Source organism: Pagrus major, chromosome 5 (genome assembly GCF_040436345.1).
Source record: "Pagrus major chromosome 5, Pma_NU_1.0".
Classification (NCBI taxonomy): domain Eukaryota; kingdom Metazoa; phylum Chordata; class Actinopteri; order Spariformes; family Sparidae; genus Pagrus; species Pagrus major.
The window spans coordinates 17,603,466-17,625,957 of NC_133219.1; the positions used below are offsets into that span (position 1 = coordinate 17,603,466).

The following is a 22,492-nucleotide window of genomic DNA, read 5'->3' on the forward strand; positions in this document are numbered from 1 at the left end:
TAACGTTGCTTAAGTTAGCCAACATTACTAATGTGAGCTAGCAAACGTAAGCTAATGTTGCCAAAACTAGCTTAGGCATTTGGCAACCAAGACCGTTGATTGCTGACAAAACACAGACACCGCCAGTGTTATACTATTGGCTAACAAACTTTGTTCGAAGCTGGAACCAACTGTTGGATTTATTTCACAGACATAAACAAAACAATCATTTTGCACCAGAAAAACATTTTAAAATTATTGATTCACAATCATAATAATACTTTTACTGTGCACCTTTCTACAAGCTCCGGACAGTAGACGTATTATTTTTTATTTCATATATTTCGTTGAATTGTGTACTTGCATTATCCTAAGTATTTCCAACACTGTTCAAACTCAGAAAAATCCTTAATTTTTCGCTAAAACTTCGGGGGAAACATAAGTCAGAGAGTAAGGCAACGACTTCCAAGATCCCAGGCTACTTCATAACATCATCAGCCCACTATTGTTTTCATTGAGATCCCAAGAGGCACACGTTAAATACTGTGCTTTTAAACAAATGTTGAGTTGTCGTTTTTCCACTTTTTTTCCACAAACACTGTGCTGTCAGCTAATATATACTGTAAATGATATTATCTTTAAGATGTAATACCACATTAAGATAACATAATGGAAAACTGTCAGTAGTTTCAGGTGTTCACCAGTCAAAGGCACAGCTGCTTCTTCTCCACTGTGCAGGAATGTATTATAACTCCCATGTAGCCTTGAAGACAAATGATTTATTCAAGTGTGTGTTCTGAGTGTGTTTGACAATATATACTACAAAACAAAAAGGTCCTTGTACTGTGACAGTTACTTTCAATTGATTTAAAATCTAGTGACCTCATGTCTGCATGTGGTATGTGGTACTCACATTGACAACGGTTAAGGTCTGCAAGCTGCAGATCCGCAGATTCCAGTCATCCCTGAGGAAGGTGCTGATTACTCTTTAAATTCCAGTAAGTGCCGGAGTGAACGTGTTTACTACTGCCGGATCATCGTCATGTGGTTACTGTAGCCAACATCTGTGCCTAAAGTTGTAACTTTGTGAGCACGGGGCACTGCTGTATCTGTCGAGCTGCACACACAGCTGACCAATATAACATGTATTTGCCTCCACTCAAAAATCTGTTAAAACATCTGCCTCAAATAACAGGAAGGGAGTGCACTCAAAAATAAAGTTGTTTGTGGCAGCCTTGTTCGTGCCCACTTTAGAACTATGGGTACTGTGTAATTTCTGCATAGCTTCACTGTGGGTAACTCCGTACGATAATTTGAACCACATTATAATGATTCGTCTCCAAGGTGACAACGACAAGTATTCGGACCCACCAAGATGAGTTTGTTTCTGTTTCCAGTCCAGTGACTTGCAGGATGTTTGTGACGTGCAGTTTAGCATCAGACGCTGCATGTCATCTCTGTGTTACAACAGTTGTACAGATGCAGCCACTGAAGCTTCGCGACCAAATGTATACTGTAGCTGTGACCCAATTTCATAAAATATACTAATTCAAACCTGATTGTGAGCATGTGTAGTAATGTAGGGTTCACGCTAAAAAAGTGACAAAATCAAGTGTAATTCAATGAAAAAGTCATTTCTCCCGTTAATCTCCCGCTTTCATAGTCATACAAATCAAATGGGTGTTTCTCAGTTTCTGTTTGGGATATGTGTCACGGCAACCCAACCCAGAAGCCGGGGTGAGCTTGTACCATCCCTGCGCACGCTCAAGTCCTCTGCTCAGTTTCCAGCCGGAAATAGATAAAACAGGTCCCAAGAAGACCTGAATTTCACTCAATTTGATGCAAGACCTCACCAAGTTGTTACGCTAATTTCCACATTAATACCCAGAATCAGTCAACTTGGTGGAGTGGGTGAATTCATATTTTTGGACCCAGACTATGCAAGACTTGTGTCCTGTGTTTCATGCTTGCTCGTCTTGCCTCCACTCTGTTAGGGTTAGTGTTATCCTTCCACCTCTTACTGATGGTCTTCTTGGCAATGATGGTGGCTTTAGTACGTCTTGTGCCTTTTTTGAAAAATGGATTTTACTGCTCAAAGTCATTTTACTCTCACATCCCTGCATCATACCATGCAGGGTTATATGAGGGCAGGGGCGTTGAGGGTCGACAATTTACTGATACCCCAGAATATCTTTGTCTTCTTCCCAGCCGAATGTTGGCAGGTATCATACTACGTCTTACCCGTTTGTAATGTTTAATTGCAACCTTGCACCTGGTTGCTGCACTTTAATTCAATCTCAAATAAGATTTTTCTAAAAAAGAGTTTCACTTTATAATAAACTTTAAAATCCTGTCACATACGACAGATAAAATCATAGTCGACGTGTTTATTTTAATCCTCAGATTTGTTATTCCACTGTAGATGGATATTAAAAAACTAGACATGCGTTGGAACGTATTTTGCTAGAAAACCCAGTAAAGTGATGATTGACAGTCTTCACTCTATTGTACTAATTTTGTAGCATATCAGGTTCAATATAAACAGCCTTGTTCTTCCACAGTGTTGAATCAGTTGTCACAGATGATATGGCGTCTACTACAGATGGTAACATTGTTTGCATGCCCCCTTTTCACACAGATGTATGAGAAATAAAATCCTTAACACAGCTACGGTTACCTCGAGGTCTCGCCTTTGTTCCCCCAAGAAAACACAGTAGCTTAGCTTCTCAGCAGCTCCCCACTGAAAAACAAAGACAAGAAAACCTCAAGACTCTTATGTCAGGCATTCACGAACAAATTCTCAGGCGCTCTGATCTTGATAAATGCTTGCTTTACAAATCACACCGACCAGTTTCACACACCTGCACAAGCAGATCTCTGTATGTAAGCACTTTAGTGTTTAGTTATGTGTTCATCTTTTTCCACTTTGAAAGATGGATACTGCTCATTTCTGTCAGAAAATACATAATATGCTCACAGCTCTGCTTGTCTCATCAGACTCTTAAACATGACAACATCATTTAGAATAGATAATTCAAGATTGAGAACATGGATTTAGAGTTTACCGCGTATCAACGTTTCACAACATTTAGCATTTCTGCTAAAGAAAGCTCATTGGATGTACGCCTTTATTCAGATTGGATTCTTGGTTTTCTTGGTCTCTGGCTTTAGAGTTTACCTATCTACTAAAGTGATTAGGGTGGAGGAGTTACGGTACAGTTACTGATGTTGGTGCAGGACTTTGACTTCACCTTTCTCTAGATATGTTTTGAAGATTTTGCGTGTTTCATTTTCATGCTCCTTGAAGATTTTTCTGCCAATGACAACAGCCAATTAAGTTGGACATCTTTGGTGTCTGATTTAGGCCATTTGTCATCAGTCTTTGGTTGCAAAGGGTAACAAACTAGTTGTCCACTCTTTTATGTTTGGAGTGATAACTGTTATGTGGGTTTGTCCCACATGCTGTAAGCAAAGCCCAGAGTACTGAAAAGACCTAGGTTTGGTGACCTTTGGTTTGCAGAATACTGAAGTCTGTAGTATAGTTTTACTGTGGTGTCAGAGTCAAGGCCTGAACTGACCTGAAATGGAGGACGATAACTCAGGCTGACCAGGATGCATTGAAGCTTTGAAGCTTCTACCATTGCTTATGTTAAGAGGAAGGAGGCATTGCATCAGCTGCACAGAAAAGTTGCATTATTTTCAAATCTGTGCGCAGAAAAACCAGGCGTGTGCACGTGATCTGAGCACACAACAATAAGAGTGTCCATCCTAAAGAGGGAGCTTTTCTGCTGTGCTGTGACTTGTGCGACCCTAACCCTCCCCATGGGCGAACAACAGTTCAACATTGACTTTTAATACTTTTTAGGTGGTAATAGAAGAGACAGTGGCTGATGTCTTGCCTCTTTTGCCACAAGTTTGAGCAACATATGATAGCTTGTTTCGTCCATCTGCTCCACATCCCCCAGTTGAAGCCTTATTTGCAGGAAATGATCAGTGAAGCTGCAAACCCCATAAAGTTGTTTCTTGTTCTTATTGTTGAGCATTATTGGCAGCCAAGGTTGAAGTTTTATCTAATGATGAAGCTCAAATAGCTTTAGGGAGGATAAATAGAAACAATAATTTGATGTCACAGTGCATTGCTCTGCACATTTACTCCCTCTACAAATAGGTTGTGTGGGAAAAAATCTGCCAACTGAGACACTGCAGCTGCAGTTTAGGATGATATAACAAGTCAGCCTACGCTAATGTTATTCTCCATGTCTTTGTCCAGGTTTGAAGAAAGTTAAATTTCTTCTTGCACAATATGTTGTTAGATTCTGCACGATAATGCACTGATGTGACATATATGAAGTACTAAAGGCATAACATATCAATCTAAGACCTGCAATTTTGAGCCACGAAACCTCAGAATAGTTTCTTTATATATTGAAATATCATTTTTAAAACGCAAGTAAATCTTGCCACTGCAATACGCAGGGCTAAATAAAAGACTCAGTCCTTTAACAGGACAGGAAATGCAACAGAAAGGATTAAAGTACCCACAAAGTTAATGACACCATAATCCTGTTTTTTTATTTTTTTAGACAAGCTTTCACAAACTCACCAGTGGACAGGCAACTCTGTCGCACTGCTCTCACATATATTTTAGGCTAAACTTGTATTCTTCTTCCCACTGGTAATTTAAAAGCCAGTGGAATGTGGAAAATGATTGTAGGAGTGGAGGGGAGGGAAAAGATATGCCTTGCTTGGTCACTTTGGTGTCTGAAATCCGTAGCTGAGATGGCGTTTGACTGATTTGTGTTTTGACCACATGTGCCAGACCCGCCTGCTATTCTCAACCCGTAATTCCTCGCTGAATTCAGGCATGCGACTAATTTACTGTAGGGGCAGGATTTTTTTTTTTCTCTTCCAGGGAGCAGAAACTTTACCCCTTTTCTGTTACAGGGCTCTGCACCGAGCGCCGTAAGTGATGCCACCTGTCAGGCTGACAGCTCATTCTCCATATGGGGAAGGCCTTTATCAGCTGCAGTTGTGAGGACTAGGAAAATGTCTGCCACCTGCCAAAGACTTCAAACCTTTAACTCTTTTCTTTAACAGGTTGCATACTTTCGAGTGATTCCATTAGTTTACTGAGTACTGCGCGGTGAATTAATGGACATTCAAAGTTAGTTGTCTTGGTAGTAAAAGCAAATACACCTCAAAAAAGTACCTTCTAAAAGATTTACTCTTCCCGGTGTGTTGAACTGCACAGCAGATGGTCCACGAATGCAGAGCACTCTGCTGGTTCTGTCGTCACAGCTCTGCATTTTTTGCACATGGACTTTTCCTTCTGTTTTAATGTCTTCTAGGTTTGGGTTTTGACTAGTGCTTCGCTACAGGTGACTGAAAAAAGTAAAATGACAAATTATGTGAAGGACAATTTCACTTTTGTTCAGATTCCTTGCAACAAAAATCCACATTAAAAACAGTTGTGCAAAGATTGAGTTGCTGTTAAGCTACTTGAAGTGTTGGTTTTGGGAAACCGCTCCAGGTCATGTTTTCATGTTCCCATCATTGCTTTATGCGGCAGCAGGAAGTTGCTTTGGCACTACTAAAGTTAGAGCATACCGAGACTATGTTACTCTTTCCCAGTGAGCTCTTGAGTTTAATAGGCACGTCCAACATGTCCTCCAAAGACAACCATAACTCACAGATCAGAAACCATGCTGCTCCATATTTCTGCTTTTTCCATCGAACTACAATGTTTTTAATGCAGCCATGTGTACTCTTCAGTATCTGTTGTTGTAGTTCATCATTTGTGAGGACAATGAAAATTCTCCAAACATAACACAGTTCACACTCCAGCCGACAAGAGCCGATGCAGCCGGAGAAAAACAACCGAGCTGCATCGTGGGCCAAACTAAGGAGGTTTTAATAGAATTTCTAAAACACCAATTGCGAAAAGCAGTATAGCATTTTCTGATTCCGAGTGCCCTGTAATTTGAAGTGTGTGGGTTCAAGCCACTTATTTTGTGGTGATGGCTTTACTGGCGAGTTCTCCAAAAAGACAGAGGCCAACGCAGCCGAGGGTTGGAGCTAGCTGCCTTGCCTTACTTACTGATTGACCGAGCTGCTTCCCGTTTGGTATCTGGCCACAGTTGTTCTGCCCTCATGGCTAACCTCACTGGGCGTAGCTGTCCACCATTGGGTGTTTAGAAAGCCCAATAGGAGGACACCTGCTTCTGGATTTATTTATTCCGTCTCTTGCACAAACACCCTTGCAGTCTGTTTATGGATGCAGATGGGGAGCACTCGGGGTAAACAAATGTACAAATCTGTTTTTTGCTAAACTGACGTCTAAACAACAACCAAACATCCCCGAATCCAAGCACCCGTATTTGCCATGCATCACCCAGAATTTAGCATTTTAGCCAAACATACTGTATAGTGTATGTTGCAGTGTCACCTAATGTGGGCTTTAAGTCATATATCCTCCAAGAACTATTTGGCCTTCTGTCCTTTGCATACTTTAACTTCCCAGAATTTTCCAAATTGAGGAAATTCCTGTGGTCTTCAAGGACATACAATGTCAAATGAGCGACAAAAAAACCTCTTACAAAGAACATGCACCAACACGCCCTTCATTTTATATGTGCAAAACCACACGCACTCATACACGCTGTTACATCCCAGGTCTGAAGGAAGAAGGGAAACAAAATAAAGGCTGATGTAAATTTGACAATACATCAATTTATTGTTGAAGTAGATCATTAACAAACTTAAATAGAATGCTTTTAAACATTTGAGAAGGAATGAACAGAGATGAGCTACAAAAATTAAATCATTTAAATAGACCTATAGTGCTTTTTTGTTTTTTGCCTTTCCTGCACCAACAGAAGCTCCTCTCTCCCACAGAAAACACTAACCCCTAACCCTGAAATGCCTCGTCAGTAGTCCCACCTTTAATTCTGTGACTTTATGACATCACACTACGTCACCATGTCACACATTTGCATAATTTATGCCTACCAGCAAGTTTGGCACATTGACTAAGTACAGGTGCTATGTTGTTAACAATGCTGGCTCAGGAATGTGTGAGCTGACCAATCTGTTTCAGGCAGAGGGGGAACACAGTGCTGCAGGACTGGACAGTGTGAGATAACGGTTTGTTTGTTTTTTAGCATTAAAGCATGTAAACCTATTCTAGTAGTAACCCAAAAATAAAATTATGAACCTGAAAATGACCATAATATGTCTCCTTTAACAAAAAGAGAAAATCCTCTAATGCTACAATGCATTGCACAGAAACAAGAAAAAGGTTTCTTTGCACCATTTTGTGTGGCCTGGCCAGGCTTTGTGCAGGACTTTAAGAGAATACAGATATAACATTAAACCACAGTGAAGGGCAAGAAGGCCTTTTGAACAGTTAACTTGTGCATTTTTGTATCCGGTGCCAAGACATCTGTCTAGTGACACACCCTGTAATTATAAACGAAAGGAAAAGAAATGTCTTTTGATTATTTCCATCCTTATTGCATGCACACACAAAAAGGCCTGTTTTGACAATTACAAACAAAAGCTTTAGAAATGTGATGTGTGTCTCGGTAACATGATGGCACAGTGACAGAAATGACAAGGTTAAAAATACTATGTTTGCATTGTAAACACTCAAATATGTAAAGTCATAGTGGCTACTGAATCTGTGTGGCGAAACTGCAATGGGTTCATCTCTCTCCAGGATGGAAACAATCAAAGCGCTAGACTTTATTTATTTTTGTTGTAGATATAGACTTGTTTTAAAATTAAACGTGGATTCAGACTTTTTAGCAGATGGAAAAGCAACAGCACTTGCCAGGAGAGAATGTAGGGACGTCTGAGAAGGGTGGCTGCAGTCTATCAGCAGCGCATGTGATGAGAGGGTATGTTAAAGGGTGCTCAAACAGATTACGGTGACTCACAGCACTGTACAAACAACTCACAGCCCTGCTCTTGTGTCTAGGAGGCACACTCCAACACATTTTACAAAGAGGGAGTGCGTACAATAGGTCTGTTTGTGTGTGGTATCTGTGTATGTCTCTAAAAAGCTCTCATATGAACTGAATTCAGATGCTGTTTCCAAGACTGAATTGTGGCCCTTTTCAACATTTGTCAATTGATCAGCAGTGTTACATTTTAGTTTTAATTAGTGCGATTAGTGTAATTGCAAAAAAGATTGTAGAATCTCCTCCAACAGAATATGTAATTTTGTATCACATCATCATTTCACTGCATTTTTGGATATAGTAAATTTCATAACATTTCAATTCATATACAGTTTATAGATAAAATCAACTGGTGGAAATGGCTGATCAGAAGAAATTAAATACCTGACAAATCAAGCTACTTTACCAGATTGATACAAAAAGCATGTGAATCCAGTATGGCCATAAAGTAGTACAGACCTGCAGAGAACTGGGATCATTTAAAGAGATTATCAGATGGATTGTTTGACTGTGAGATAAGCCATATATCCAGTCCCACCATATTTAAAAGTCTGACAGATACTGTCTTTGTGTTTTGAATGTGAGTCAAGAAATGCATTACCACCTGCATAACTAACAATTTTCATGGACTTTATTTATTTAAACAATGATCAACAGTTTGTTGTGATTAAAGTAAAAAAAATAATCAGAAGAACTCTGAAACATATGCATTTCTGGTACAATTTGCTGGATTCTCTGATGAATTGTGATGTGATTGCTAAGAAGAGTTCTCAGTGTGACATTCACATTGAAGTCGAAGCAGTTAGCGCTGGCTAATGTAGGTTAGTGACTGCGATGACCTGGGTCGTTGCCCACAAACTCTTCAGTAAGTGAGCTCTGGCTCTTGATCACATATCCTCCAGGATGTGTAATTCGGATAGATCCCCACAGATGCAACACACCTCAGCACATATGGTTGCATCCATTACACAAGCCAGCTGTGTGAAGTCACTTCCAACTCAAATAAGTAATCACCCTCGTCCCACTCCTTAACCCCTCCCCAAACGCTCTGTAAAAACACACACATCAACACACAACCGTGTGCTCCAAGCTGCACACGTTGGTAAAGGAAAAACTGACAATATTAGGGAATCCTACATTATAATAAAGAAATACAAATGGAGCAAATTACGTCCAAAGCCAAATACCAGTCAGAGTAAGGAAGGATCTGAAAAAAAAATTGAAATTGGAAGTTATTTATCTAAAGCAAGTACTAAAGCAAATGTAAAGGTCATTTATTGTAGGAAGTGAGATTTCCATGTCGTTTTTGATTAGAAGGCAGGTCTAGGTGCTGTACTGTATATATACTGTGAAAGTGTCAACACGCTCAATCCAAAGAGACATGTCAACAGTCCATATTCAGTAACACCTTTAAACAAGCTGTCAGGACTTCAGTAAGGTTGTGATGTCAAAACTATACAGTCACTGCCCCTCAGCAGTGCCCCCAGCATGGCTCTGTTTGGAAAATCCCCCGGCAGAGCTTATGCGAAAACATGGTGGGCAGAGCTTGCTCAGTCCTGTGACAGCCGACCAATCAGAGCAGACAGGGCTTTTCGAGAGGGGGTGTCTCAAAGAGACAGGAACTAAAAGGGTGAATAGTGGTGCTGCAGCAGTGGACAGTACGCAAATAATAATGTGTTTTTTGAAGATTAAAGTATGCAAACTTTTTTTAGAAGGCACCCTAAAAAAAGGATGAACCTGAACTAGAACATAATATGGGACATTTAAACAGGTGATAGGTAGCTTAGAACAAACCAACTGAGATGACACATAGAACATGTACAGACAAGGAAGTGTTGAAGGACTGAAGGACTTTTTTGTAATCCTCCCATGTAGAACTGGGCGATATAGAGAACAATAAATTACAAAGCAATGGAGGCTTGGAATTTGTTTGTTTTTTAAGGCCACAGGAAGTCATAATTGATTGTATTTATTTGCATAAGAAATTAAGAGTACTTAAACATGGTCCTGGTTTTGCCCCTAAATATATGACATTGATGGAGAGAAAGATCCATCTGATTTATTCTGAGACACACGATTTGTGTTGCTTTATTGATGACATTATATCTCTAAGAGATGACATAATGATGTAGTGCTATCTATTGAACTTGTCAGATTTTAAATTATTGTGTAGTTTTGTCTCAGTGTTTGTCATTATATTGTTGAGTCTTATGGATTTCTCATCTTCTGTGTCATGCTTTTTCTTTTTTTTTCATTGAATGTTGTAAATACATTAAGTGGATCCCAGAAGGAGTAGCTACTGTTGTTGTTACAGTAGCTAACAGGAATCTGAGTAAACACACAAACACACACACACATACTCTCCTAAAGGGATATCCAGAAAAGGGGAACACACACACACACACTTACACTCCTAAAAGGATATCCAGAAAGGGGACATGAGTAAAGCCTGCCAGAAAAAGGGCTCCCACCTAAAAACATTCCTGTAGTACAGGCCATGTTTTCCTTACCCCAACAAATTTACACAGTTGTTAGTGATGGCCCGGGATTCCTCCTGAAGCACAGCCCACCAATAATAAACAGTATGGCAGCTGACACCGCAAGACACCTGCACAGCTCCCTGACACTGCAGGATTGTTCCCAGGGAGTGGGGGGGTCGGTGTGGGCAGAGGTGGGCTGGAGAATGGAGGGAGGAGGGGGCAATGGGGGCTGGTGGTGTCAGTGTGTGTGTGTGTGTGTGTGTGGGGTGGGGTAGTTTCTCTAAAAGCAGACAGTGTTGTACACAGGTTAGTCACACTGAGCTGGTGACAAACACACATAAGTGAGTCGAAACAGCTTTGTAAATATATTCGGTAATAAACATGTTTTACAGCTTCACTTTCTCGCTCTGTAATGACTGATGCATGGACATTATAATTGGTTTTATCTGATTTATTAATGTGTAGTATTAAACATGTTGTCTTATCTGCCCTCCCCCTGACAATAGAGCTGAGACAGAATAGAACATGCACATAATAAAAGTCCTGAAACCATTCAACAATTAATTCGATTAGCCAATTAACAGAAAGTAAATCAACAAATGTGTTTAAACGTCCGGTGTGTAGGATTTAGTGGCACCTCGTGGTGTGGTTGCAGATTGCAACCAACAGAACAGCCCTCGCCTCAGCCTACCCTACAGTGTCTGCTACTACAAAAAAACATGAAAGACTCTCTCTAAAGCCAGTGTCTGTTTATCCACTCCTACGAAAACACAGCAATTCTTAGTTTCAAGTGAGTATACACCAATGAAAACAGTTCAGTTCAGTTCAGTTCAGTTCATTTTCTACCGCTTTTCCGTGAGGGTCGCGGAGATGTCGCCGCTTTATCGCCCCTTTCAATTTTTTCTTAATTATTATATATAAAATGAATATTATATTTAACTTCTGCTGATAAATCCCCCATAATCCTACACACTGGACCTTTAGGTCATTTATTGAGCTAAACTGCCAAACATTTGCTGGTTCCATGTTTTACAATGTGAAGACTATATCATTATATTACTGTCAATTTAATTAAGTTAGGATTTTCTTCAGGGAAAACTACAAATTTAAAGCGATCACTTTCGACTCAGAAAAAAATATAAAAAAGATTATTTGAGAATAAAAACAATAATTAGTTGGAGCCATACACACAATGGCACAGCACAGGACACATAATGCTTTATTATGGACAGCATTTATACTGTATTACCAAGAAGTAGATGTTAGGCAAATTAAAAATAAGGACAAGATGAGTACAAGTCAGCAAGCTTAATATAATTTGCCAACTTTGAAGTATCATTTGACACTAGGGTCAAAATCGCACCTGAGTTTTTGTACAGAAACCAAAACAGTCCCCTTTTTCAATATTTTGCTTTTGGAAATGTACTGCAAACATGTTCTTCTACATCAGAGTTCTCAAAGTATTGTTTAACCTCTACAAGAACTTAAAATAATCTGAAATTTAAATCAGAAAACAGTATATCAAACAATGGGTAAACAAGATTGTGATACTTGACTTTTCACTTGTAACCAAAACAGTATAAAGGTTCAACACCCCTCTCCTGGTGGCTAGTTCACTCTCTTTAGGCATTTTGCCTTTTTGTGTCATACACACCACACAAACAAACACCTACAGTCACACACTCACTCAGACACACACTCCTCTTGCCACAGGATGTCAGGTGGTCCAGCCTTTGTGTCCCCACCTGTAGGACATTGTCAAAGCACAAAGGAGGGGCACAGTACGTGTCAGCCTTCTGTCAGCTTCTGTTTGACTTGAATTTGTAAATCCCTCTCTTTCAGCCGTGGGGCTTTGAAAGATTAGCCAAAGGTCTGTGGAGTAATTCACATCTGTGTAGGTTTGACTTATTGTCAAGAGGCAGGGGATCCCTGCACAGTTTTCACAGACCACAATAATTACGATTGTCAACACTGTTCAAGTTTCACTGTTTGTTTCTGAGCGCATAAACATGTTCATAGTGGATTTTTTTGAGGGCGGGGTACCCATGAGGATTTGGGAGGCTTTGTTGTGTTAATTAACCAGACAGATCGTGGATTTAAAGGAAACTCCTGCTCTACTGTTCTTTACCGGTTTATCCAACCTTTATCTTAAGGTCACTGGTGTTTTCCTTCCAGCCAGCTGAAATTTCAACTGTGAACACACACAAAAAAAAGTGTTTCAGAGAGGAGCAAACTGAATATTGAGTATCACAAAGAGCCAGAATCTCTACCTGGAACCTGTGCAGCGCTCAGCTTCCACTAACCAGACTGATGTTTGCCATAAAGCGGGGGCCTCTCACTCGCTGCCCTGTGAGGTCACAGCACCTGTTCTTGGTAATTGCTGCCAGGTGACGTAAGGCCTCCACTTGTTTTCCATGGTGTAAGGTGGAGGTCCCCCAGCTCTCTCCAACACAGAGGCTGGAAAATCATGTTGGTTGTTTGCAGCAAATAAGCATGTCAAGCTCCGTCGTTCTCTCCCACAGTTCCCTGAGAGTGAAATGCACTTTGGCTTACCTGTCAAAGGCGAGTGAGTAGAACAAAACCTAATCATGCCCTTTTATTAAGGAAGTTTCCATTACTCTTCTGAGCTGTGTTACACAATGAATAAGGCTAATCATGTGTACGTTCTCTGAAAATTACATGTTTGTTCCAAGAAGCAGATGGCAAAAGACCAAAATTCAAAAGATTTTTCATCTTGATTTTATGTTTTTTCTGCAGCTCTGAAAAGTCTTGCAAAACAGGGAAAAACACGGAGCAAAAATGTGTTAACAGCATGATTAATGCATAATTTCACTGTAATGTGACTTGGGTCTAATTTTTTTAGATTTGGTTGATATTCATTTATTTTTGATAACATTGTACTAGGGTTGGAGCAGTTCATTACGACCCCTATTTACATTTTATTCTACAGCGGCTCCTTCTAGCAGCTGCAGTAGTTATTACGGTTGTAGAGGGCAGGATCATCCTGTTCACTGCTATGCCTCGCGATTACCGCTCCGTGTTCAAAGTAGAGAGGAGGGAGGGGATTGCTAACTGCAAAACGAACAGGAAGTTAGCTAAAACGACAACAACGCTTATAGCAGCTTTAAGCATTTATTACAGAAAAATCATCAGATTATTTTGTTCTTACTGTTTTTTTTCATTGTATATTTGTGATTCCTGATTGCTGCATATTGCTGCAAGGACAATTTTATTTATATATATATATATATAGATATATATATATATATATATATATATATATATATATATATATATATATATATATATATATATATATATATATATATATATATATATATATATGTATATATATATATATATATATATATATTATATAAGTATAAAAAAAAGCCAATCAGCAGCCTGCTATAAACCAAGTTGAAGCCTTTTTTGTATCTAAATAATTGGCTCATGGAAACACAATTACAAAATCTGAAAATATCCCATGACAAAGTACTGTATAGAAGTAAAATGTTATCACTACTGGCATATTTAGCAAACTTACCTTTTTGATTGATGTATCCTCCATAGATGAATTTAACTGATATTTTTATCATCGCCACTACCCAAATGTTACTCGCCTCCTTTGCCTTTGCCTTTGCCTTGTCCACCTGATGATGTCTTTTCAAGGCTGGCTGCAGGAGGACAGAAGCCAGTAGATAGGGTATCTGGTCCAGGCCTCCAGCCAGCTGTGAACCTGATAGCATCTGTTTTAAACGTTTGAGAGGCAGAGAGAAAGGAGCCCTCTTTTCTTCTGAGCTCTGGAGCGCTAGTTATCTCACGCCTTTTTAGTAAAGGGATCCACAGATGGCCCGTGTCCTGACAGTTATACAAATGTGATATAACTAGCTGAGGTATTCCGCTTGGGTCCACTTACTGTGTTACTGTAGACCGACAAGTGGGACTCATTCAGGCTCAGAGTAAACAAGAAAAGTAAGACACAAAAAGAGTCCTCTTTTTTTCTCAGAAAACAAAGAAAAGCTTTTTATCTTTGGCAGACAAAACAACCTCTTCACACCTGAGCGTGTCTTCTGTTTGTAGTTCTTCTCATCCATTGTCATCATGTGTTATCTAAACCATCAAATCGACATGAAAAGATCATTTCATGTCCTGCTGTCACCTGAGGGGATTTGGACAACTTGCCTTTCATTGGCTTTGTCTGAATGCGATGACAAAGCCATTTGTCATCCTTATTTTTCAGGTTATGTCTGGTTTGCGCGCACTTCAAAGTATTGAGCTGCCGGATGACTGTCTTTAGATTTATGTGTTTTGTTTACGTTGGAGAATCCGAGCCGTGTTGAGTTCTAATCAGAAATCTGTGTTTGGGTTATAGACAGCCAAGCTGTCGCCTTCACATCCAGTCGTTTCCTTGTCTTTTTCTTTTTTTGATAAATGTTTTTATGAGGTAGCAATTGTAGAGAGAGAGAGATGTCTGACCTGTTTCAAACAGGGTCTGTGCAGGTGTCTTAACCCCCCAGGTAATGTTTGGCTGTTGTGTTCATATTTTGAGCCTTTTTTGCCAAAAAAAAAAAATGTAATAGTTTTTTGTTGTATTTAACAAAATACTAACCAGGGTATTGGGTCTGAGTGTCCATACCTTGTTCTCAGGTGTGATAATATGGTACATCATAGTCATAGTCATAGTTCTCTGCCGGTCCCTTTTGAAGCTGGTTTCTTTAAAAAAAAAAAAAAAAAAAAGGTTTGGATGTGGGTCCGTCTGAGGTCTCGTCCACAGACCTCCACATCAAAGCACATTTTCATGTGGTTTTCCATGTGATTACAAAGGCAAGTGAGTCTGCTATTGTTAAATCAAGGCGGTTGATTGGTCATAATGAGAGTAGGCTTGTGGGAAACGGTGCTCATTAAAAATATCCAACTTAGTCAACTAAAATGTTAGGAAGATTGAAATAAACATCGATATGCTTCCCATTTCTTTCTGACTGACTTTAGTCAGGAAAGATCAGTTTAATTTACAGTACTGTACCTCGGGCCAAATCATTATTACACCAGGTCCACATTGCCTGCATGAGCAGCGTGTGACGGCTGCATTGCTGAACTGCTGCAGCGAACATATGTGTATGTGTTGCTGCTGCATCCCTATCTTTCTACATGGAGTTAGCCTTTGAAAATGATCAATAAAGATGATGATGATTTTCTTTTACCCTCATTGAAAGAGAGAAAGAAACAAAAAGAGAGAGCACAGGAAAAATACCTGTCGCATTTATTCTTTTCATGTCTGTGACATATTCACATATATAGATTGAAACTGTAGTTTAGTTACAGGGTTTAGCTTAGTTGTAGTTTACTTTTATACTCTGGTTCAATGATGATATGTCTATCCACGGCTTGTTTTCAGGTCTATTTTTCCTGAAAACCGCACGCGTTACAGAAAAAATAGCTCCAAATCTCCTGATGACGCAGCTTCACGCCGCGCTGCAGCTTCACGCCGCGCTGCTCACGTTGGCTGTGTAAGACGTGTGCTGAAATGAACAGAGAGACGTTCCACCAGGCACACATGCTGCTCATGCAGGCAACGTGGACCTGGTGTAAGAGCCTTGACTCAAATATGGAAAAACTTTGCAAAACTGAAAATGAAAGAGAGAGCCATTAAGACGAGCAACAAAGGTGGACACATCTTCCAGATCAGACAGATAAAAGAATAGACAGACAATGACAGCCAAGACTGCCTGCCTGAGCTTACAATAAAGGGTTAAATACAGCTACATCATAGGCACAGTTTAGGTAATGTTAGGTTTGCATAGGTAATTTGAATCCCTACGTTCTGATTACACTGAGGCTGAAACTATGAAAGGATGCCCTAAAATGTGATACATCTATCACTCTACTCTAATTCCTTTAAATATGGAAGGTTATTGCTTGTATCTACGTTTTAAGGACCCTGTTAGGGCCCCTGTCTTTACCTGACTTCCAACCTTCAACTTTTCACACAACTTACAGTATTAACTTTATAAGTTTAAGCTAAGGACTGCACATTTCATGTCATTTCAAGCTAAACTCTTGCCTGGACTGTAGGAGTGTTAGAACGGAACTGAGACTCTAGTTACTGTAAGTCGAAGGATTCAGCTCGAGTCCCACGCATTTATCTGAGCAGGATATTCTGTAGACGGCCCACCTCGGTGAGCTCAGGCCATCGCAGGACGACATTAGTTAGAGTCGTTTCTGATTTGGACCTGATTCAAAGTTTAACACGAGCCTCTGTATTTCAAAGTGGGAGGATTTGTAACAGAGCCCCTCTATCTGTCCGCTTTTAACAAGTGACATTGGCCTTCCTGGCTTTTACTCAGGAGAGGCTTGATGGCCATGATTATTTACACAGAGGGTTTCCTTCTTTTTCTCTCTTTTTTACAGTCGGTCATTTTCATAAGGGATCATAATACTGTTGGACAGGAAGTATCTGGCTATATAGACTACGCCCACAGACTCAAGACCCAAGATTTTCAACCATATTTCAGCGGAAAGAAGAGGCTCATGCCAGGACGCTCGGATTTATGGTAAGTCTCCATCCATTGTAGCATGTCCACGTTGGTCGGGGAGGCCTTTACTCGAGTGGGATTTGACAAGATTTGAAGGGTAAGGAAATCTTATTATCCAGAATTAAAGACTCGGGTTGACGTGAGAGAGCAATAGGCTCGGAAGGAGCTGTGCAAAGGGCCAATATAGTTAGTATGTACAGCACCAGCCCTTGTGGCCTCAGCATAGATGTGGAATACATGCGTAATTCTAAAGTAAAGCTGGGAAGAGCTGCCAAAGTGCTGAACCTGTCTGAACAAGCAGGCTCAAACCATGAGATTGTGATCTTTTCATGTTCAGCAAATTTGTCATCACAGATAAATGTAATAGATTTTAGGGCCATGAGAGGCCTCAAGATTACAAAGACAACTGAAGATACAGTTATAAGATAAATACATCAACAAATTGATTGATTTACTTGTGGAGGCCCTGGAAATGTATTTACGTGATTGACTTTATGTGCTTCTATATGAACACACTAGCATGTGCTTTGCTAGTGATTTCACATTTCTGTATTTGTGTTTTTGTCTGTGTTCTTCTTGCTGATTTGAAGTGGGATGCTTTTGAAAATTGTTTATGTTTTATGTCATTTTAACTTTAAGATTTTTAGTCGAAAACATTTAAAAATGAACAGAAATTATCAGGAGAATGTGAAAATAGCAATTTTTACTTCATGAGGTCTATGTATTGTGTTGTAGAGATACCTACTGAAGTTAGCATGCTAACTAGCTAGCCCCAACCTGTCCGGATTACAGTTCCTGTGCTGGCAGTGTAAAGTAAGAATCGCAACGTTGGAGAAACATTTTTAAAAAATACCTGGATCTGTCCCTTCATGTGGATCCAAAATGTAATGAGGTCTATACCGGCCCAGACCCATCCTCCATCCAAGTTTCGCTGAAATCTGTTCAGTAGTTTTTGTTTAATTCTGCTCACAAACCAATCAACCAACAAACAAATGGGCAAAAAATATCTCCTTGGCGGAGGAAATAATTGTCAGTTTTAGCACTAATCAGGTGTTTTTCCATGTGATTTCATGCACAGGTGTTGCGTGGTTTGTCTGAAAGGCGCCTGTGATAATTGATTCAGATTAAACACCTCATACCTAATATTGGTAAATATATATCAGGTAGTTGCTAACTTTGTCTTCCATTTGATTCACTAAATCAGTAAAGCTGTGGGCAGTAAAACCAAAATAATTAGCCAGTTTGTTTAGAATTTGAAAACTACAAGCATCTAAAAAAATCTATACTATTAGAATAATTTGTAAAATAATCCTATTCTACACATGGCTGCTTTGAATTTGAAAACCAAGTCTTCAGATGCTTTAAATCGGGCGTATTTAGCCAGGATACATCATGTACTGTATGTTGCACAACTACATTCATCAGTGCCAGTCGCACAATTCCAGGCCAAGCCACAAGTGAACTGTTGACCTTACAGTTGTAAGCTAAAGTCTAGTCTGTATCCCTCGGTGGTGCAGGTGACATCTTTATAATTCGGTGTCTATCAGGAGAGCTGTGTACATAGCGAGCTGTCAGCAAATTACTGGAGCCAAAACCATTCCCACATTCCACATGCTCGTGCATAGTAACATATTACCAACATTTCAGATACGTGCGAGAAATCTCTTGAGGACAAACACAACTACACAAGAGGTGAACGAGAGTGTGTACGACATGGTTATTTTCAGAGTTCAGCCAAATTACACGCACCCTTGATAACCTCACTGAACATGATCCCTGATGTCCTGATGTGGACAGATTCTAACGGTAAATTTAGTTTTTTCCATGATCTGCATGTGATTTTCTCGGTTTTAACCATCATCCCTGTCGCCTTGAGCTTTTACTCTCCAGCTTAAATCAGAGCCAAATCACGAGTCACATTTTATGACAGAGGCCATTGGGGCGAACATTACGATCATGGATGTTGTAAACAGACCCCCAGTTTGACCATATCATTTAAGTATTTGGAAGTAAAGTGATACACAGTGTACCTGATATGACCATTATCATTTTTCCTGGCAATGTAAAACTGCTTGTCAGTGCAACTATAGTAAGTGCAGGTAGGTCAAAGTACAGTAGCTCACTAGAAGCACTGACAACCCCAAACTCTCAAAAAAGCAGTGGTTTAGGTAGCATGTTTAAACTGGAAATGTATGTACAGACAGCCCGGCCCAAACTAGAAAAGTAAGAGTACGGATGGAAAAGAAATAAAAACAGAATTCCCCTCAAGATTTAACAGTTTAATAAAGGGTCCAACTAGTAGCTTTTTTCTTGGCCGGTCACTTGCTGTCTCTATCAATGGATGGATCACGTGAATCTCGTGAATCCATCTTGATAAACTTCAAGCTATGTTGAATTATGTTAAATTAATAAAGCTGCTGCTATAGCATCAGTTATATCAGAACTGGAGAGTTTATTCAATTGAAAGAAGAGTTGGCATTTGATTAACCACTATGGGTAGTTACATATAGTGTGCTGATCTTATTGGTTGAAGTTAGCCAATGATACATGGTGATTTGTCCAGGCACCATGAAAGGAAGGTGCCTGCCCTTTATAAAAACAGTTTCTAAGGATGACTTCCCAGATGGTGCTATGTAACAAATCATCATGTGTCAGGTTTGACAGCTGCATCCTCTGATGAAAAATATGAGATGCAATTGAAAACTCCAGAAATGCTAAGAAAATGGACCTTGAGTAAAGGGGGATTTTTCAGTGAAACTAGTGTTTCCATGGTCAAGAATGAATGTTCACAAGAGCAATTAATGTTTTTTTTAGCTTGCCATATTGGCGCAAAAGTGATTGCTGGCGTGTTTTTGCAGTCCTTGTTTATTCACCACAAACATAGCTCTTGTTTGTTAGCAACATACATAAACACCAACCTGTGCGTGAAGTGCGTTGTCTGAATTCCAGCTTTTTCTTTTATTTCCCATTAAGTCTAGTATGTTAATGATTTGGGGTCATAAAGTCCTGGGATGAGCGCAAATATTTTGGTCATTACAAAACATTTTCAACGCATATTCACACTCATTTGTGCCATTCCAGGAGAATTGTGTTATGTTAATATCCTGTCATTTATCAACAGTATTTGCGATGTCACAAGATATGTGTTTATAAGAAGTTTTAAAGGCAAAATATCCATGTTAATACTAAAAGTGTGGTACATTTGGATTGTATAAGAGGGTTTTCTGCTACAGCGGTTAGAAGACAACAAGAGTGACAGTCTGTTATTTTTGGAAGTGGTTTTCCCTTGTGTCAGACATGCGAAGCTTTGTTGTTTTATTTATCCATTTCTCACCATGTGTTCTGACACACAACCCCACTCGTGGCTTTGAACTCGGCCTCCTCTCTGGCAAGTGGAAGCCCTAACAAGCTGTAGGTGTGAGTCATTGAGCGAGCATGCCTGGAGGTGCAGCCTACTCCCTAATGATGCTTTTATGAGGCTTCCCCCCTACACAGGTCTCCCTGCCCTCCCTCCATGTGACATCTGACTTCACACTCCCCCTCTCCTTCTCTTTTTTCACCCACTAAAACTCCACTTGATCAGATTTACACATCCCTTTGTGTTCATCTCCAACTTTTCTAACCTTGCGTTCTAAGCTTTGCTACCTCTCCCCTTCCCCTCCCCACTCCCTATGTCATCCTCCACCCCTAACCCACACCCTCCCACCCACCCCCCTTTTTTTTCATCTCTGTCGGGAACAATAACACCCAGTGTGGTTGCCTCTAAGAGGGAGCAGATGCTGGAGCTGCTGCCCACTCAGTGCACTAAACCTCCCACCGCAAGACTCTGAATCCTGTCCCTCCTCCTCCTCCACAGCCACAAAGAACACAGAGCAGCGACACCAGCGCCAGCTCTGGCCTCCACCTCCCACCTCCAGCAAGGCAGGGTGGCTAGGTTCACGTACACAGTCTGCAGTGTCTTGAGGGGAAAAAAAGCAGTAGCAGAGTACTTCCTTGGAGCAAAGTATGAGAATTTAAAAGACAAAGAAAAAGAAAATTGGTTGGAGGTGTAATAACTCTTCACAAACAACTTTTACACACTTGCCTCATTCCTCAGTTCCAACCTGAAATACGTGTAATTATCGACCATATCAAAGTGCAGTTTGTTTCGATTTTATGTCAGTTTCAAAATATGAACAACAGGTTGTTTTCTTGTGACTGTTAATTTTCACTTATTTCATGTATAGATCTCCGTTTGCTCATCTCTTCTATGAGAAAACTTTAAAAAATTACACATTTTATCATCAGGTTAAAGGGGCGCTGTGTAGTTTTGGAGAAGAAGTTCAAACTCAGAATTGTAATATTTACAATACTAATGAAGTAATAATACAAACTCAGGAATATTTATTTTTTCTATAACTGAATAAACAAGCTGTTCTCAGAGGAAAATAAGGTCCAGAACACAGTTTGAAGCTAGAAAGGTGGCAGGGTCCACCAAAGTAAAACAGTATGAAATTGTGTTGTCCTTTAAGGTCAGTTTATTTATTCTGTTACGAAAACAAAGAGAGTTTGTGTGTCGTCTCTTTAAATTTAGATTTCTTACCCAAAACTACATAGCGCACCTTTAAATCTCAATCACATATTTTGAAGTATTTTCAGTTTTTTACAGGACATTCTCGGTCACCTCCAGGATCTTTGCGTTGGCTCTATAGGAGCAGCAAGGAGCAAAAATCAGTCGAACGCTGGGCTTGATTTATTTTAGCAGGCACACTGGGTGGGTGGGTCATATAAACATCATTTGTAAAGGCATATGTTGTAAGCCTCTGACCTCCTGGGAAACCTGGTTAAAGTAAATCAAGCACAGCGTATTCCTTGTTGCATCTGTAGAGAGTTAACATCTCAGAAGTGGTTAATAAGACAAAACCACATTACAATAGAAGCAATATTAGTAAAAATGTTAATAAAACTGCACTTTTGCTATGAAACGTTTGTTAACACTGAAATTAAGTGATGGTAACTGATAAGAATTTGCAAAAATCACAAACATATGGATGACTGTGGCTTTATGAGACCATATAACTGCCTCTGAGAGACAATAACTTTCAGAGACACATGTGAAACTGGTCTGTTTTAGTTGCTGTAACTTCAGGGCAAACTGGGTGAAGCATTTAAATAACTTTAATCAAAATCTGACACTGATACTGCACATGTAGGGGGAAAAAACTGTTCAAAATATACAATATCACAGATTTAAAGGCTAAATCTCCATTACTTTTTACTGAGAGCTTCCAACACAGACACACACACACACACACACACACACACACACACATAAATATACACACACTAAAGTCCTGACCCTCATCTAATTATCCCACAGATCTGCAGCTCTGTGCACCCGGCTTCCTGCCACTCCAGATGTGCCTACAGCATCTCTGATGTCTATTTAATGTTCCCCAGCAAAGTGACCATCTGTTTATGCGCTCTGGCTGTTCCCCTCTTTCCTCTCTCTATCTCTCTCCCTCTTCACTCCCTGTGTTTAGTGAAGACTTTTAAG

General features: G+C 39.9%; 1 protein-coding gene across 1 annotated transcript in view; it reads left to right on the plus strand.

Moving 5' to 3' along the window:
- cfap299 (cilia and flagella associated protein 299) overlaps positions 1 to 22,492 on the plus strand; it is an 80,815-nt gene that overhangs the window by 44,734 nt on the left and 13,589 nt on the right. Inside the window, exon 4 of the mRNA XM_073466733.1 lies at positions 16,832 to 16,974. Within this exon, the coding sequence (XP_073322834.1) occupies positions 16,832 to 16,974 (143 nt within the window). The remainder of the gene's footprint in view (positions 1 to 16,831; positions 16,975 to 22,492) is intronic.